This window comes from Pristis pectinata, chromosome 2 (genome assembly GCF_009764475.1).
Source record: "Pristis pectinata isolate sPriPec2 chromosome 2, sPriPec2.1.pri, whole genome shotgun sequence".
In the NCBI taxonomy this organism is placed as follows: Eukaryota; Metazoa; Chordata; class Chondrichthyes; order Rhinopristiformes; family Pristidae; genus Pristis; species Pristis pectinata.
In genome coordinates this window covers 92,341,051-92,360,500 of record NC_067406.1, presented here as the reverse complement: position 1 = coordinate 92,360,500, position 19,450 = coordinate 92,341,051, and the positions used below count along the sequence as shown (strand labels likewise).

The following is a 19,450-nucleotide window of genomic DNA, read 5'->3' as shown; positions in this document are numbered from 1 at the left end:
GCTCCCATATAATAATTATATTACAATATTTACTCCAGACCAGAAGGAACAAGACACATAAGATACAAGTGCCCTAAGCGGCCTTCATGGCCACTTGCCCTAGTTTACAATTGTGGTTGCAGCAGTTGGGAGTTTCCTTCACATTTTCTTTTAAAAAGCAAAGATATCCCAAGCATTGTTCCTTGTTGAAGTTGAGATGAGAAAAGCTCCTTAAAGACCCTCTTAGGATAAGTGTGCCAAAAGCCTTCCAACCATTACTCCTTTCTCTGCTGGCAGTCTGACAGACATTGCATGGCAATCAGAAGTAACAATCCAGCAATCAACCATTAAGTGCTTCATGATGGTCTTATATAGAGGGAAGGGGTTGCCAGGAGTCAGTGGTACTCCTTCATGCCTGTAACAATGTGCTTAGTTATGCAGACTTTAAAGATGGCTTAAACTGGGGGATGGTGTTTGAAAGTGCCAGTATTGGTAATAAGTTGGTAATAATTGCATACTGTTTGATGTGCTTGCTCTAGAAATTGTATTGCAGAGAAAAGTGATGAAATAAACCATATGATATAATTTCTATGAAAAAAATTGTTAAATTGTGGAACTAACATGTGAATCATGAAGTCCCTAATTTCCTTTCCAAATCCTCTATGCATTTGATATGTTAACAATCAGAGGCACCCATAAATATACAACGGCATCCAGTAGTGGCCCTCATCTCCTGTAACATTAACCGAACCCTTGGTTGCCCCAACTGTTAGCCTGATTCCTCCCTTCCCACCTCAGTTGGCTAGCCTAGCACCTGTCCAAACCAAGAACCATACCAACCCTCATCCCCTGAGAGACACTGCAATCCTTGCCCCCAGCAGCTGACGCAAATCCTGTCTCATGACCTGACCAAATCCTCAATATCCTAATCCCTCTCCATGATTATAGAATGCACCAAGTCAAGGCTTTTAAGTGCACACAGAGTGCAAGTCACAATCTATAAAGCTAAATGTCTTGTGTGCTGTAAAAGTTTGCAGATTTGAGCTTGGCAGTTAATACTCCTTTCCAACGTCATAAGTTTCTATGGCATATTATGCCAACTTTGTATGCTGCTGATGGCTATTGGATGCTTTCAAATTTCTTTTAAAAATAACTCTGTTCCACTTCTCATTGGAAAAGTGCCCACAGACCCCACTTTCAGGTATTAGGAGGCTATTCAATGTCTAAAAAATTAAGTAAAACAGCCCGCCAATGTGCACAAATTAGCTATGAGTGAAGTTCCACATATTAGTTTTTTTAATTCATGTAATAAAAGTTTTTATTTTTCCAAACTCACCTTTAAACCAATTTTGAAGCTTAATTTGGGAATTAGTTGATACTTAATAATAATGTATAAGAGTGGAAGAATAGCCTCATCTGCATGAATACAACAATTTATCATTGAATTCATACTCTCAGAAACAGCCTCTGAGTTTATGTGCTGATAATGCTGTGAGCCATACTGCCCACCTAATGCCAGAAAAGTTAGTAGAACAGGCAGGGGCCTCTCAACCAGTCAGGTTATCTTTGTGCATTCTGTAGCCTGCTCTCTCACAGTCGCGGAATGGGGTAAGGAGCAGGCACTGACAGTGGGAAGGCTGATACCATTCAGAGCATGTGGAAAGTGGAAAAAGATGGTTAAAGTGAGATAGGATATCAATCCACTCTCCGCAAGTGAGACCAGGGACAGGTGCACTCATAAATATGTTCCATCTTTTGGTTCTCACATTTCATTGGTTTGTGATAGCCATGTGACAGTTAGGATTGCAATATTCCCATGTCTTGCCATAAGCTTGTAAATCAACAGACCTTGTGCAATAAACATCTATCCAGATTGATGATTCATTGCTGTATGTACTAAACATTTTGACTGGCAGCACATGTATTTTATCATTTACTCTTACTAACAGGATAATTACAATAACAGCTTTTCAGTTCTGGGAGAAAAGGCAACCTGAGAATATCCCACATTGTATGTACCCTACAAATCACTGTCTAAACTATTGATGCCACCATAGCTATTTCTCTGTTGCAATACACATTTAATTAAAATTAGTTCCAGCTGACTTAAAATAAAATCAATATATGGGATGATACATACCAATGTGTGTGCAATGTCACTGTCTTGCAAAAGGTTCACTAAAAATGTATGTGGCAATAAATGATGAAATCATAAATGTGTAGCAGAGAAGGAGGCCATTCAGCTTGTGCACCTGTGTTGGATTCTCAGAACCATATTCCTGCATTTTGCCTCTGACCCAGTAAGCCCATCCTCCTCAGTAGCTGTTTAACTTCCTTTTACAATGAATCAGTTTTCACCAGAGTATTAGTTAGAATGCTTGATATTATGCTAACTCTCCACATAGGAAAAAAAAATTCATTTCACTTCCAGATCTTTTGTTCACGACTTTAAGTGGATATTGACCCACCTGCCAGAGAGAATAGTTTATCTCCATCTGCTCCACCACAAGTCTGGTTCAGATACCACATTATAGGAAGGATATGAATGCCCTCAGTACAGGAAGGATTCAGTGGAATGGTTGCAAGGGTGAGAGATATTATTTATGTGACTAGAATAAGGACTCTGTTCTTCTTGGAGCAAAGAGGACTGAGAAATTATTTGGTAGAAACGTTTATAACCATTACAATGAGTAAAGAGCAATCACAGAGCAATCCCCACTAATTTTCCCCGTAATTGACTCTCCTCACATTCCCATCAACTATCTCATATTCCATCACTCACCTACATGATACAAGGCAACTCATGGTGGCCAACTAACCTACAAACCTGCATGTCTTTGAATTGTGGAAGGAACTGAGCACCCAAAGAAACCCTACACGGTCAAAGGGAGAACGTCCAAACTCCACACAGACAGCATTGGAGATCAAGATTGAACCCAGTTACCCGAATTGTCAGGTAGCAGTTCTACTAGCTGCATCACTGAGCCTTCACATATGCTTCACAGAATCACGTTTTCTGACATGTGATGCCTATAAATGTTCACAAGTTTCCAAGTCCTAACCAGATATTTATAAAGTTCTAGCATGATCCAGAGGTGGAAGCAACTCAGTATGGGCTTATATAACATAACTGTAAGAAAATGGCAGAAGCAATCAGTACTAATGGGTTAAGTCAGCAATGTTAGTGACATGTTTGTACCTGTAAGAAATTTAAATTACTTTCACCCAAGGCATAAACTCATAACTTTTATAGTGATGTGCCTAATCATAACCCTAGATAATCCAAGTGTCTTTTTAACCACCTTACCATCTTGCCATGCCACCTTTAAGGCTTTGTGTCTAAATATTCTTGGGATAGCAGGACTGAAAAATGAGAAGAGATTGGGTCAATTCAGCCTGTATTCACAGGAGTTTAGAAGAATGAGAGAGGATCTCATAGAAATCTATAAAATTCCAACAGGATTAGGCAAACTAGATACGGGGAGGATGTTCCTGATAGCTGGAGAGTCCAGAATCTGGACTCACAGCTTCAGAGTATGGCATTTGGAACCAAGATTAGTGACCCAGACATTGCTGAACCTGTGGAATTCTCTACTACAGAAGGTAATGGAGGCCAAGTTATTAAGTATTTACAAGAAGAAGGCAGGTATGTTTCTTAATATTAAAAGATGTAGAGGCAGGTACAATTACATTTAAAAACATTTAGACAGGTACATAGAAGAAAGGTTTAGAGGGATATGGGCCAAACTCAGGTAAATGGGACCAGCTGAAGTAGACAGCTTGGTTGGCATGGATGAGTTGGCTTGTTTCCCTGCTGTATAACTCCATGAGTCTATGATCAAGGGATATGAAGTGTAGGTGGGAACAAGGTATTGAAGTGATGATCAGCCATGAGTGAGCAGATCTGAAGGGCTGAATGGCCTACTCCTACTTTTTATTTTTTCTATGACACCACGATCCCTCTGCTCACCTATGAAAAGAGAAGTCATCTTTCATGAGAATTGGTCAGAAGGCAATTAACTGAAACTTCTGGCACTGTAGTACATCAGGGAGTGCTGTTTCTTCACAGCTACAGTGAGCCAGATTCAATCCTGATCTCTGATGCTGTCTGTGTGGAGTTTGCATGTTCTCCCTTTGATGGTGTGGGCTTCCTCTGGGGTTTCTGGTTAACTCTCATATCCCACAAATGAGCTAATAGGTTAATTGGGTGCTGTAAATTATTTCCAGTGTAGTTGGGTAGTCGAGGAAATAGAAGGCAATCAATGTACATCTGAGAGAGAATAGGTTACTGGGAAATAAATGGGGGAATGGAATTGATGGGATTGTTCTGAGATCTGACATAGACTTGAATGGACTCCTACTATGTCATAACGGAATTAAAAAATGCCAAATGTTAATTTACTCCTCTCTCCACAATCACTGCCTGACTCATCTTGTACTTCAAACCTTTTCTGTTATATGTCAGAATTCCAGATTCCATAGTGTTTTGAATCTGTCTCAAAAAAAACCTTTTTATTTTATTGTGTGCCATTAACATTGAATAAATTTGATTAAATGCCATTAAACTAAGGAATGTCATTTGGAGAAAGAGGTCAAGCAGTGAGGGTCGTGGGTAGTAGAAGGGGTGCCAGCCTGTGATGCAAACAGAAAGCAACAGACATATTTTATTTCAAAAATAAACTTTATTCATAAAAAATATACATAAAATACAATACAGTGCATGGCTCTCTTTACAGTCATAATGTTGTTCAGTCTATACATTCACAGTGTTATAATTTAGACACAGTGGTATTGTTAGCACATTTCGTGCTCAGAGCACCATTGCCATTCATATGCCCTCCTAGGATAACACAGTCTTCAAGTGGTTGAGAAGCTTCTACACTAGGCTTAGTCCCTCAATGTTTAGTGGCAGAAACACTTTGGACTGCAGTCCTTCCCCATAAAGCCTTAGCATTATCTGCACTGAACTTCAGCATGCCTCTCTGCATGTGTTCTTGCAGACTGGAATGTGCCAGTTGGCAGCGTTCCTTTATGGACATCTCGTTGTACTGGAAGATCAAAAAGATTCAAGCAGATTAGAGAGTGTCTTTCATCATGTTGATGATCTTCCAGCAGCACTTAATATTTGTCATGGCATGTGTCCCTGGGAATAGCCCATAGATCAGAGTGTCCTCTGTTACACAGCAATGGACTGTGACATGGACCCTTATATCCTTCTCTCAACCTTCTTTGCAAATGCACAGATTGCAAAGAGGTGGCCGACTGTCTCATTCTCCTTGCAACCATCCCAAAGGCACTGTGTGTTGGGAGTGAGATTCCGACCGTACAGAAAGGATCAGGGCATCTCTCAGCTCCAGCTGAGTGAGGTCTTGATGCTTCTTGGTGAATTCTGGTGATGATTTGGACAGTGTGCTCAGGGAACCACCCCACAGGATCCAGCATGTCTTTGTCCCATAATGCCTGCAGGACTTTCCATATTGACTTGTGGTCAAATGTGATTTTCTGAAAGAACTTTTCCACAAAGAATAGGTAGTGTGGCAATGTCCAGCTGGCTGGGACATTGCGTGGCAACGGGGCCAGGCCTGTTCTTAACAACACTGTAGACCAGTGGAGCCAAGCATGTAGCGACAATTGGTGCCAACATACTTTGGTTCCAAGCACAGTCTGATGCAGCCACACCCAAAGGTGTCCATTAGGATGAGGGCAATGTTAGGTACGCTTTGGCCCCCTATTGTCCAGGAATTTGTGTATTGTGACCCTTTGGTCCCATTCCATTTTGGATCCCAGGTGAACCAAAAAATGGCTTTGGTGAATGCCATGGCAGAGGAGAAGGGAATGGGCCACACCAACACCAAGAGCACCTCACATCTGATGACCAGGTTCTTACCAGTTATTGAGAGAGAGCCCCACTCCCACAGTCACAACTATTGTTTAACCTTGCCACTCTAGCCAATCTTTTTGTTACACACCTGAGCCCCACCAAGCCAGATCCCTAGCACCTTCAGGTAGTTTGACCACATGGTGAAGGGGATTGGTGGACTGGCTCAGCCAGTTGCCGAAGAGCATAACCTTGCCCTTCCGGTGGTAAACTCTGGCCCCTGATGTCAATTCAAGCTGGTTGCAGATGCTGATCAATCTGCAGACCGACTGTGGAATTGAGCAGAAGACAGGGACATTGTTGTGTACAGGGAAGCGTGATTGGCACTGTCACTCCCCTTATGCCCATGTCCTTCTTGATTCAGCAAAGGGTAAGCAAGCAAGAGGTACATCAGAAGACCTTGCAGAACAAATCTGCTGGAAGTGGGGCAGGCACAGTAGTGTCACGGTTAGCGTAACGCTTTACAGCGCCAGCGACCTGGGTTCAATTCCGGCTGCTGTCTGTAAGGAGTTTGTACGTTCTCCTCGTGTCTGCGTGGGTTTCCTCCGGGTGCTCCAGTTTCCTCCCACATTCCAAAGACGTACGGGTTAGGAAGTTGTGGGCTTGTTATGTTGGCACCGGAAGTGTGGCGACACTGGCGGGCTGACCCCAGAACACTATGCAAAAGATGCATTTCACTGTGTGTTTCGATGTAACATCATCATCACTGGCCGCCATCATCATCACCTCGTCCACCGGCTTTACCGCCCCCTTGCCCCGCCCCGCCCCCATGCCCCGCCCATTTCAGCAAGCCCAGTCGCGCATGCGCAGCGGCCCACTTTGCCAGGAAGTGAGGTAGAGTTGGAACGCGAGCTGGCGGGAATGGGTAAAGGTGACATCCGGCGGCGGCGGGATCGGCCCGGCCGCCATGAACAGCCGCCTGCAGGAGATCCGGGAGCGGCAGAAGCTGCGCCGACAGCTCTTGGCTCAGCAGGTGAGAGTGGGGGGAGAGTGCCCCCTGTGGCGGAGGGGCTTCCTACCCCGTCTCCCCCCTCGCCCATGTCCGGCAGTCGGCGGGACGTTGGGCGCAGCCTGTGGCCGCGCTGTGACTCCGGCTTGGACACCCTGTGAGGGGCTCCTGGCTCCAACGGCTGCAGTCCGATCCTCCCGGGGCGTAGGCCCGGGTCACGGTGGACTGTTTCTTCAATGTGTGGGCTGGTTGGGTTGTGATCCACCTTTGTTAATTTTCCCCGTAAGGTTGGCAGGGAACGACCCCGGCTCAGCTTCTCATCTAGTTCTGTCGACGGTGGGAGAGGAGTAAAGCAAGCACATTTAAACTAAATAAAAAGGCACAGCGTTGCAGGTGCTCAAAAACTGAAAATGGTGCTTTTAAAAGTAAATGGAAAGGCAGCGGACGAGTGAGTTAACGTTACAGGTCAATCGGAACAGTTACTCACTTGGTATGAAAAGGAAATGCTGGAAATACTCAACAGGTCAGACAGCATCTGTGGAGTGTTCTGATGAAAAATCATTGACCTGAAATGTTAACTCTTCCTCTGTCTGGAGATGCTCTGGTGTCAGTAAATGCAGCATTTTCAATTTTTTTCAGATTTACAGTATGTGTTGTTTTGCTTTTGGAATGCTTTAACTGCGGTTGGTGTGAAAGATGTCTTTGTGCTAGTGACACTATTTCCAAAGGTACAGTAATCTCTACTCAGTGCAAGTGCTGTCTCTATTCTATTGCTAAAGGAGCTGGAGTGATGTTAATGCAGCACCAGACAGCATACATTAAATGGAAGTTACCTTCTTTTGTTCTTGAGATGCAAGATGTAATTTCTGATCTCATTCAAAGGTGTCTTGTTAAGGCAGTGTAACAAATCGTGAGGACAACCTGACTTAATCACTTTTGCACCTAGTACTGGTCATTTAACTTGTAACCTTAAATATTGTGCAAGATGCAGGGAATATGTTCCTCAAGGTGAAGGTCATTAAAGCACATTCACCCCAGCTAGTTCATTGGGGAAAGTCTAAACTAGCTTAGCTGGAGGACGGAAACCTCCAGGGGAATTCAGGAAGGTGAGAACAAGTGGGAAGTGGATAATAGAAAAGTAGTAAATGAAGTAAAATAGGACAGCAGAAACAAAAAGCAAGTGGTATCAGAGTACAGAAAATAGCAATTTTACAACTTTAACATGTGCGTCATTGAAAATATGGGCATGTTCTAATTGCCCTTGTGCTGCAGGATGATTAAAAACTGGGAGTTGAATATCCATGGGTATTTGATATATGGAAAAGACAGTCAAAAGGGAAAAGGAGATGGTGTCGTGGCATCGATGAGGGAAGAGATCAGTCCACTGGTAACAAATAGTCTTGGTTCAGCAGATTATTATATAGAATTAGAATCATTTTGGGTCAAGCTGAGAAATAGCAAAGTGCAGAAAACATTGATAGGGGTTATTTGTGGGCCACCAAATAGTAGCTATAATATTGGACGTGGCATGAATCAGGAAAGTCAAGGTGCATATGACAAGAATAATACCATATGCAGACTTTAATCTACATATAGACTTAACGAGTCAAATTACGTCCAATAAGTAGATAAGATAAGTTTTCTAGATGAAAACATTGAGAAAACAGCCATTGTGGAGACTATCTTCATACAGGAGTTTGTCAACAAGGTCAGAACAAATGGAATAGGAGTTGTGTACTGGTGTAGATTAAGAATTGATTATTGGACAGAAAGCAAAGTATGGAAATAGAATATTCTCAGATTGGCAGGCTGCGATGAGTGGAATACTGCAGGGATTAGTGCTTGGGCCATAGCTATTCACGATCCATAGCAACAGTTTGGCTGAGATAATCAAATATCATCTTTCCAAGGTTGTTGATGATAAACAAGGTAGATTTGGAGGAAGATGTAAAGGGCATTTGTACAAGTTGAATGAACAGTGAGAACCTGGCAAATGGAATAAAGATAAATGTGGTTTTCCTCTGACATGCCCAAAATGGAAAGTGAAATATTTTTTAAATGCAGATTGGGTAGTGTTGAAATTCAGAGTAACTGAAATATGCTTGAACATGTCACTGAAAGCCAACATGCAGGTATAATAAATGATCAGGAAAACAAACGTTATGTTGTAGTCGGACGTGGCACGTTTCCGAAGAAAAACTCTGAGCCGAGGAGGTTGAATTCAAAGCACACTTTACTCACTCCGACAAAACGCGCACACGCCCAAGTACCCAAGAGCCTCTCTGGGCCCACGTAGGATGGACGTGACATAAGGTTCCCGCCAGAAGGCCCGCCCTGCGGTTTGTTCACGACGCGCTCCCATGTGTCTGCCCGCGGCTGCCGATGGCAGTTTGAGTCCCGTGTGTACGGGCCGCTTCACCACCCCCCCCCCCCCCCCAGAAATGTCCATCGGGGGCGTCAGGTCCCCAGTCTATGTGTCCCGCTTGGGTGGCCTGCCTTGCTGGCATGGTGCGGGTACCCTCACCGGTTGCTTGATGTCCAAATGCGCCAGTTTGAGGCAGTCCACTGTAAAAGTCTCCTCACGGCTAACCACCTCCATGACACACGTAGACCCGTTGTGCTGGATCACCTTGAAGGGTCCTTCGTATGGCCACTGTAGGGGTGACTTGTGTATGCCCCTGCGAATGAAAATGTACTCGCAATCCTGGAGGTCCTTAGGGATAAAGGACGGTGTAGTGTCATGCCTGGAGGTTGGAACAGGTGCCAGGGTCCCTACCTTGTCCTGCAGCCTCGTCAGCACCTCTGCCAGCTTCCCTGCTTGACCTCGGGCCTCTGGCATGAACTCGCCCGGGACTGTCAGGGGGGTGCCGTAGACCAACTCTGCCAAGGAGGTGCCCAGGTCCTCCTTGGGGGCTGTGCGGATGCCCGGTAAGACCCAGGGGAGCTCATCTGTCCAGTTGGGGCCCCTGAGGCGCGCCATCAGGGCCGACTTGAGGTGCCTGTGGAACCGCTCAACCAAACCATTGGACTGGGGATGGTACGCCGTGGTGTGATGTAGCCGGGTGCTCAGGAGCTGCGCCAGTGCTCTCCACAAACCTGACGTGAACTGTGCTCCTCTGTCAGAGGTGATGTCTGCTGGGAGTCCGAACATGGCGATCCAGTTTGCGATGAGCGTCCTGGCGCAGGATTCGGTGGACATGTCTGCTAGCAGCACGGCCTCCGGCTATCTGGTGAACTTGTTGACCATGGTAAAGATATACCTGGTGCCCCAGGAGACAGGCAGGGGTCCGGCGATGTCCACGTGGATGTGCCGAAACTTCCCGAGCGTCGGCTGGAACTGCTGGAGGGGGCCTTCACATGCTGCTGGACTTTGGCAGTCTGGCAGTGTACGCAGGTCCTGGCCCAGTGCCCGACCTGCTTGCGCAAACCATGCCAGACGAATTTGTCCGCTACCAGTTTGATGGACGCCCGGATGGATGGGTGGGCCAGGCCAAGTAGTGTGTCGAGCACCTGGCGCCTCCATGCTGCTGGTACCATGGGCCGGGGTTTGCCGGTAGATGTGTCGCACAGGAGCCAAGCTGCTGTCGGGCGGACAGGGACGTCCTCCAACTGGAGTCCCGAAACAGCGGTGTGGTAAGCTGGGATCTCGGTGTCCACCTATTGTGCCTCCGCCAGCGCTGTGTAGTCGATCCCTGGGGATGAGATGGTTGCTGAGTGAATGTGGGGGCGGGACAGCGTGTCGGCGACCACGTTGTTCTTCCCTGCGATGTGGTGGACGTCTGTGGTGAACTCCGAAATAAAGGAGAGGTGCCTCTGCTGCCGAGCCGACCATGGGTCCGATACCTTTGCAAGGGCGAAGGTGAGAGGCTTGTGGTCTGTATACATAGTGAAATCCCTTCCTTTGAGGAAATACCGGAAATGGCAGATAGCCAGGTAGAGCGCTGTACTTAACCTCCAGCGGTTGCAGGTGTCGGCTGAAAAAGGCGAGCGGTCGCCACTGGCCCTCGATGAGCTGCTGCAGGACTCCGCCGACCGCTGTGTTGGAAGTGTCAACTGTGAGCGCCGTGGATACATCGACTTTTGGGTGTACCAGGAGGGTCGCCTTCGCCAATGCCTCTTTGGTCTGCTCGAAAGCCTCAGTGGACTCCCCATCCCATGCCACCTCTTTGGCCTTGCCGGCCATTAGACCGAACGAAGGCCTTATGATGTGTGCTGCTGCCGGCACGAAATGATGGTAGAAGTTTACCATCCCCACAAATTCCTGCAGGCCCTTGACCGTGCTGGGTTTGGGAAACTGGCAGATGGCCTGGACCTTGTCTGGTAGAGGGGCAGCACCATGCCAATTTGACTCTGTGGCCCAAGAAATTGATCTCCGTCTGCCCGAACTGGCACTTCGCTGGGTTGATTGCCAGTCTGTGGTCGCTCAGGTGTTGGCAGCGTTGGCGCAAATGTGCCACGTGCTCTTGGTGTGACTTGCTGGCCACCAGGATAGCATCTAAGTAGATGAAGACGAAATCCAGGCCTCGCCCCACCGAGTCCATGAGCCTCTGGAAAGTCTGAGCGGCGTTCTTGAGGTCGAAGGGCATCCTCAGGAATTCGAACGACCCGAAGGGGGGTGATGAGGGCTGTCTTGGGCACATCATCGGGGTGCACGGGGATCTGATGGTACCCCTGGACCAGTTTGATTTTTGAAAAGATGGTCGCCCCGTGTAGGTTCGCTGTGAAATCCTGGATGTGAGGCACCGGGTATCGGTCGGCGGTCGTTGCATCATTGAGCCTTCTGTAATCCCCGCAGGGCCTCCAACCTCCTGCGGACTTGGGCACCGTGTGCAGCGGGGATGCCCACGGGCTGTCCGAGCAACAGATAATCCCCATCTCCTCCATCTTCCGGAACTCCTCCTTGGCGAGGTGGAGCTTGTCGGGTGGGAGCCTACAGGCTCGGGCGTACAGCGGTGGTCCTTGTGTGGGAATGTGGTGCTGCACGCCGTGCTTGGGATTGGTTGTGGAGTACTGCGGGGTGATGATGGAGGGGAAATCTGCCAGCACCCTGGTGAACTTATCGCCCGAGAGTGTGACAGAGTCCAGGTGGAGGGCCCATAGCTGGGCTTCCCCGAGCTGGAAGGTCTGGAATGTCTCGGCGTGGACCAAACGCCGGCCCTTCAGGTCGACCAGAAGACGGTTGGCTTGTAGGAAATCTGCCCCCAGTAACAGCTGTGATACCGCTGCCACCGTGAAGGTCCAACTGAAGCAGCTGGGCCCGAAACGCAGCGGGATGGTTTGTGAGCCGTACGTTCGGATAGTGGTGCCGTTTGGAGTGGTGAGATCGGGACCTGAGGCAGCGTTACGGGTGTCCGTGTTGGAGGGGGAAGAACGCTGATTCCAGCCCCGGTGTCTACCAGGAAACGTCGCCCGGAGTGTCGGTCCCAGAGGAATAGGAGGCTGTCACGATGGCCAACCGTCGAAGCCACTAGCGATGGCCGGCCCCGGCGTTTCCTGGAAAGGTGCATGGTAGGCGGCAGCGGCATGCGTTTGAACCCCATCTTTGGTGATTAAAAACACCAGTGGTCTAAACCCTCGTCCTTGTCCCCCGTGGGTCTCAACGGCTTCAGTTGTAGGGTCTTGGCCTTGGGTTGTGCGGTGGTGGTTAGGCAGATGGAGGCCGCTCCCCGCTGTTTACTCTGCCACAGAATGTCCGCCCTGGCCGCGAGCCTGCGTGGGTCGCTGAAATCTTCAGCCGCGAGGAGGAGGCGAATGTTCTCTGGCAGTTGCTCGAAGAACAACTGTTCGAATAGAAGGCACGGCTTATGGCCGTCCATGAGCGCCAGCATATCGTTCATCAGCTCGGATGGCTTGCGGTCGCCCAAGCTGTCCATGTGCAGGAGCTGCGTGGCTCGCTCGCGGTGGGAGAGTCGGAAAGTATGGATTAGGAGCGCCTTGATCTTAGCGTACCTGTCCTCTGTTGGTGGCTGGTGCAGGAAGTCGATAATCCGGCCTGCCATGTCCTGGTCGAGTGGGCTGATCACGTAGTAGTACCGCGTGGCATTGGCTGTAATGTCTCTGAGACTGAACTGGGCCTCAGTCTGCTCGAACCAAACGTGGGGCTGACTGGCCCAGAAAGTCAGGAGCTTGAGCGAGACTGCGTTGTGCGAGTCGTTGGAATGCATGTCGCGGGTTCCAGATGCCGTCTGGAAGTGTCGGGGTCACCAAATGTAGTCGGACGCGGCGTGTTTCCGAAGAAAAACTTGGAGACAAGGAGGTTGAGTTCAAAACACACTTTACTCACTCCGACAAAATGCGTGTGCGCCCAAGTACCCAAGAGCCTCTCCAGGCCCACGTGGGGTGGACGTGACCTAAGGTTCCCGCCGGAAGGCCCACCCTGCAGTTCGTTCACGACGCGCTCCTGCGCGTCTGCCCGCGGCCCCCAATGGCGGTTCGAGTCCCCTGTGTACGGGCCGCTACAATGTTAACTTTTACAAGAAGATTTGCAAACAGGAATAAGCTAGTATTATATGTATGGGTATGGGCCTTTGAGTCTGCAACTAGAGTATAGTTTTGGGTCTCCTCATCTAAGAAAAGATGAGAGGGAATGCAGCGAAGATTTAACTGGACTGATTCTAGAGGTGATGGGTTTGCTGTATGAGGAGAGATGAAGAAGGCTTTACAGTTTAGAAGAATGCAAGGAAATCTCATTGAAACTTAAGGAATTTTTACAGAGCTTGACAACCGAGAAGCAATAAAGATGTTTTCCCTGGTTCAGACTTTGGTCGTTTGGGACTGAGATGAGAAATTTCTTTACTCAGTGTTGGATTTCATACAAGTATCCCTGCTAGTGTCTCATACCCAAGATCTTAAATCTTGTAGTCCTTCCACAAGCAGCTAATGGAATTAGTTCTCCTTTGTCTAAATCTGTCATAAAGTTGTACATCTCAGTCAAATCTTCCCTCAACCACCTTTGTTCTAAGGAGAGTACCCCCATCATCTTCAACCTAATTGCTAAATCACTCTTCTACACTCATCACCAAGTGTCTGGAGACATAAAAGACTGCAGATGATGGGATCTGGAGCAAAAATCAAACTGCTGGAGGCTGCCTCCAAAGATGCTACCTGACCCGCTGAGTTCCTCCAGCAGTTTACTTTTGTCATTTGTCTGCCTGTTATGGTAACCTTCCAACGTTCAATTGCACTGAATTGTTATCAACCTCACTACCACACTTCCAGCTTTGATCTTGAGTTGTCTTGCTTATTTAATCATGTACTTTCTAAGAGTCAAAAGATCCAAAATCATTAGCAAAGCTTATGGGATCCTGGGTTTTATAAATTTTCTTGGGTAGGTAAATCTAATGTTATTTGAATGTTTGTATCAATGCAATTTGAAGTTGCTGCACTGGAGATTATGCATTACCTGAAATCTGTCTTCTCTGTAGAAAGAGAACCATATAGACCACTTTATTTTTAAACATAAATAAAACTTGAGCAGGTTTTAAGCAACAATATCACAGTCCATATGGTACTTTGATTATGAAATAAGTTATAAAGCAGTTTGCATGCAGCAAGAAAAGTGAAGGGCATACCTTAATGGCTATGGACAACTGATCATTTTCCGGAGTTGGAAGCCTTGGGTTTGATGAACCATTTCTTTCTGAGCTTTAATGTTGCTGACCCTCTTTCAGGTTGTTCAGCAGCAGCAGTAATGTGAGAGGCCAAGTGTCCATTGCCAAGAGTTAGTTGTTTGTTCCAAAGCTGGGTGCTCTTTATTTCAGTTGAGCATTATGGAGACAAGCTGTTGTCGTCACTTCTGCTGTAAACTTGGCCTCTAACTACCAGTTCCATCCCTCTTCTTAGCCACTGTTTGAACTGGATTCTTTGCAACTTTGATATCCAGTTAAATTCCAGGTTGAGCTTTTATCACTATCTCCTCACCACCAAGACTACGAACTTCCACCACTTTAACTCTGCCCCTATGTTATGACAGTTAGCCTCTTCATTCCTCTATAACCTGTGTTTATCAGCAACTGTGCTGCCTAAATTGTGGGTCACACCAAGTCCCTTGCACCAAGCTATTAGTCTAATTATCCTTGCTTTTTCAACTATGCTTGACTTGAAACTTAGTCTTGTGTTCCACAGAATATCTAATGTTGAAAAAACAAATCTTGTTGGAGACCTGGCTCCTGATTACATTTCTTATAGTTATTGGCATTTTTTTCTGATCAGTATTCAGAGCCATAAATTTCATATTTATTGTTGCAATGTTAACTAATGTTGTAATTGGGGCAGTACAGTGATGCAGCAGATAGGTTGCCAGAGCTGTGAAACTGAGTTCAATCCTGACTTTGGGTGTTGTCTGTGGAGTTTGCACATTCTGCCTTTGACCATGTGGGTTTCCCCCTGCATGTTGCTTTTTACTCCCACATCCCAAAGTCATGCTGGTTGATAGGGTAACTAACAACTTAAATGTAACTCTAGTGTCAGTGGGTGGCAAGAGAATCAGATTGTTGTTAATGGGCATGTGATAGAGAATAGTACAGGGAAATAAGTGGAGAAATGGGGCTGATAGGATTGCTCTGAGAGCCAACATAGACTTGTGGGCCAAATAATCTGTTGTGACAAAATATGAAATCTTCAGTTGACATGGAGAATATTTTGCTGCTTCACTTTTTTAAAAATACTGTCATCAAAAGGGAAGTCATGGGTAATGTATAATATATTAAAAGTTGTTTATATTCTGATGTGGAATAATTCAATAGCTATGGAGACAAAGGCATTTCCATGATTATAGATCAAAGTTGGAATATAGCTCTTTGGCAGCTCTGGTTAAGGATGTCATTCAGTGTCAGCTGATTGTCAATTTGTGGTAGAATGTGGAAAAAGGTTTTTCAAGCTGATTTTAGGAAGCCAAGAAAGAATTTAAAAAGTAAGATCTTAAAGATGGGGTTGAAGACAACATATGGGAGGGGCAACTTAGCTTCTCAGAGTTTTAGATCTGGGTCTTGGGGGGGGCGGGGTGGGGAGGTGTGGAGAGGACTTTTTATAAGCCAGATGGGTCACAGCTCAGTGGGGCTAGGACGCATGATCTGGAGAGTTTTGCTATTTCTTAAACTGGAGTTGCTGGAAAATGAATGGCATAGCTTCAGAAGGGAAGGGGATAAAGCTAGAATGGAAGTCAAGGAATTAATAGAGATTGGAAAGCAAAAGCTGAGAAATGGAGGTCCAATGCTTTATCCAGCAAATAAAGCTGAACTGTTACTTGAAAAAAAAACTAAGACAGAAATAGCAGTCTAGGACTGGACACAGAGCCCAGAGCTGTAAAATTGCAGCAGCAGTAAAGGGAAAGGGGTGAACACAGATGACAGGCCAGATAGAGATGACCGAACACAATAAGAGAGAAGATCGCCCTGAACTAATTTGAATAAGTTCACATCATAAACATTTGAGACTATTGAATGTAATAAAGGCAAAGAGACCCAACAACCTCCTGGTTATGGTGCTGGTGGTCTATGACCAGCCATTTTCCCTCAGTCAAGCTGATCCAACCAACTATAAAAGCGAACAATAATCACTTGCATTATGATACTATGAAAAATCTTTATACTGAACTCTGTCCTGGAGCCTCCATTTTGTCGTTCCTCATTAATATTTTTGTAATTTATTATTAGATTTCCTTCTCTAAATAAGCTTCATATAGCAAAGTTGTTTTCAAGAATACATTCCCTTCATGAGGTATTAATGTAATTTTTGTAGTTAAACTGGACAGCTTGGTCTGGTGTAAATGGGGTTTCCATCATTACAACTGCAAAGTTCAGGGCAATGTCTCTCAAAAGAACAATCCTCTGAGTGAAGAAGATAAATGCCCCTGTTCTTCTGATTCTGAAATTAAGTTCTGTATGTCTCTTGGAGTTTTGCTTGCTTTACTATGGGGAGTTTTTAGTGATTTCTGGCAGTAGTTCTTTAAGAGATGGGAGAATTTAGGGGGACACGAGATGGCAGATGCTGGAAATCTGGAGGAACTCAGCTGGTCAGGCAGCATCAATGGAGGGAAATTGGTGGTCAACGTTACAGGTTGGTACCCTTCATCAGGACTGGAAAGAAAGAGGGCAGATAACCAGTATAAAAATAGTGGGAAGGGGTGGAGCTGGACCAAGAGCTAGCAGGCAATAGGTGGATCCAGGTGGGGGGAAGAGTGGGAATGAAGTGAGAAGCTGAGAAGTGATCGGTGGAAGTAACAAAGGGCTGAAGAAGATGGAATCTGATAGGAGAGGACATTGGACCATGGAGTAAAGGGAAGGAGGTGAGTGGAACCGGTGGGAGGAATGTGTGGGTGATGGGGAGATCTTGCAAGTTTGGGTGAGCACATGGTCAGAGAACTGGAGAACAGCAGAGGGGGAGCGGTGAGAGGGGGTCTCACAGAACTCCCGTCAAAGAGAGGAGGAAAGCTTCTTCAATGTAGGCAAAGCTTGAAGGGACTTCACAGTGGAGCAGCAAAATGGAGACGCGAGACTGCAGATGCTGGAAGTCCAGAGCAACACACAAAGCTGCTGGAGGAACTCAGCAGGTCAGGCAGCATCAATGGAGGAAAATGGACAGCCGACCTTTCGGGTTGGGACCCTTCATCAGTATCGGAAAGAGAGTCAAGATAGCCAGTACTGTAAAGAGAATTTGGGTGCCTGATTGTAGCATCTCTGGTTACAGTAGGCTTAATGGTCCACATAGTCTTTTCTGCCTGCCTTTCAGCCTGAGATTAGTTCATCCGTGATCCAAGTTGCTGAATGGACATATTAAATTACAATAATGTGCATTGTTTGCTTCCATTATAGGAACTATTTTGTTGTGGCATGATCAGCATAAATGTGTTAAATATCAGTTTTTACTGAAACATATTAAATTTTACCAGTTTGCTCCTGTAAACAAAAATGGGCAAAATATGAAAATTGTAGGAATCTGTTCATTAATAGTCTCTTGTTTTATGTAAGTGTTCCCTGATGAAATGGGTTGCCTGATGTGATTGGGCATCTGGCTTCACACAGTTTTCTACTTTATGGATTTAATGTTATGTCAGCAGGGACATCGATGAATGTACATTCTTAAACCAGCATTGTTAAAAAAAATTGCTATTTTGACATGTGTTTAAAGTTTTATTTTTCAAGAATGTAGGAACATTTATTAAAGAGTTAACAGCATATCCAAAAACAATTTCCTGTAAGAGTTTTGAAATTTTTAGAAATAAAATAAGTTAAGGTTTCTGAAGATATTTTGATATTACTTGCAATTTTGTTTTTGGCATGCATGCCTGCAGAAAATTTCTATTCTCCATTCAATCTGCAAAATGAGTTTCCACTTTTTTTCTGGTTGCTGTTGTCATTCTTCTCGTAGTTTACTGAAGAATAAAGATAGCATTTATTAATCTTGAAAAAACTTGAATTTACAGTAATATCTTCAAGTCTAAATAAGCCACCAGTCAAGTTGACTATTGTATGTTTTAACTCTAATTGCAAACTACATGCTTCCTACCAAGACTTTTGCACAAAACTAATGTTTGTGTGGTATTCAATTCAAATTATTCTGAGCTTTCTTTTCTGAAAATCTATTTTATTGATGATATTAGTGTTGACTTTTTAAAAAGCATTTTTACTTCTTGCAGACACTTCTTAGTGTGAAAGTAAAATGTTTACTGTTAAATACATACTTTCTGTAATATTTCTGCACAATTACAACTGATTCCAAGAAGGCAATAAAACAGTAACTCATTGCAATATTACTCTACTTTAACCTTGCTAAAAATATTTTGCTGAATGGACCTTTTTTGTGTAGCAGAACTAATATGAAGCTTTTTGTCCCCCCTTTAGCTGGGAGCTGAAAGTGCAGATAACATTGGAGCAGTTCTGAACAGCAAGGAAGAACAGAGGGAGATTGCTGAAACCAGGGAAACTTGCAGGTTAGTATGAAGGCGACTATTTTCTGAATCTTTCCAGATTGGGGCTTCTAGATAAGATATTTAGGAGATTACAGTTGATAGAATGTTAAATAACAGTCAATTTGATCTGTAAAGCATTAGAATCTCCCTTTATTTGCATTTTTTCTGAATAAAGCTACTTGGAACTGTAACATTCCTAAATTGATTCGTTCAAAAGAGAACTGAATTCTTTAAATAGTGCAATCTTGCATAAATTCAGCATTATGCTCTAACAAAGGTGCAAAGGGCACTTTTGTGGGTAGCATTCCCTTGCTTTCTTTTATTCTCTTCACTTGGGATCCATATTTTCAGCACAATCAATTGTAAAGTTGGTAAGCAAACAACTTGTTGAAGTTGTTGCCTGAAGTTGTTGCCTGAAGTTGCTCTTCAACGATGTAAGTTAACGATCCCTTCTTTGCATGCATACATGCACACACACGTTTGTTCTTTCATAAGCTCCTAGCTTGGAATCTCCAACTAAGTAAATGAAGAATTGCAGGTATTAATCTGTATCCCACAATACAGAGTCTCATTTGTTACTTATTCAATATATTCAATTATCCTCAATTCAGCTTTAGAAAACCAGTGCTGTAGATTTTTCCTTTTGTATTTGAAATATGAATCTACCTGTTTTGGGTCTGACCAAAGTGTACAGAGTCTTGCACTTTTGAAGTCAATGTCTTGTGTACTTCTGCAC

The 19,450-nt window shown here is 45.1% G+C and overlaps 1 protein-coding gene across 1 annotated transcript in view; it reads left to right on the top strand.

The window, feature by feature from the left end:
- The first annotated feature begins 6,718 nt into the window (after nucleotides 1-6,718).
- Nucleotides 6,719-19,450, top strand: part of mettl14 (methyltransferase 14, N6-adenosine-methyltransferase subun) — a 66,411-nt gene continuing 53,679 nt past the window's right edge. The window contains 2 exon segments of the mRNA XM_052010308.1: nucleotides 6,719-6,830; nucleotides 18,647-18,735. Of these exon segments, the coding sequence (XP_051866268.1) occupies nucleotides 6,765-6,830; nucleotides 18,647-18,735 (155 nt within the window). The 5' untranslated portion in view covers nucleotides 6,719-6,764.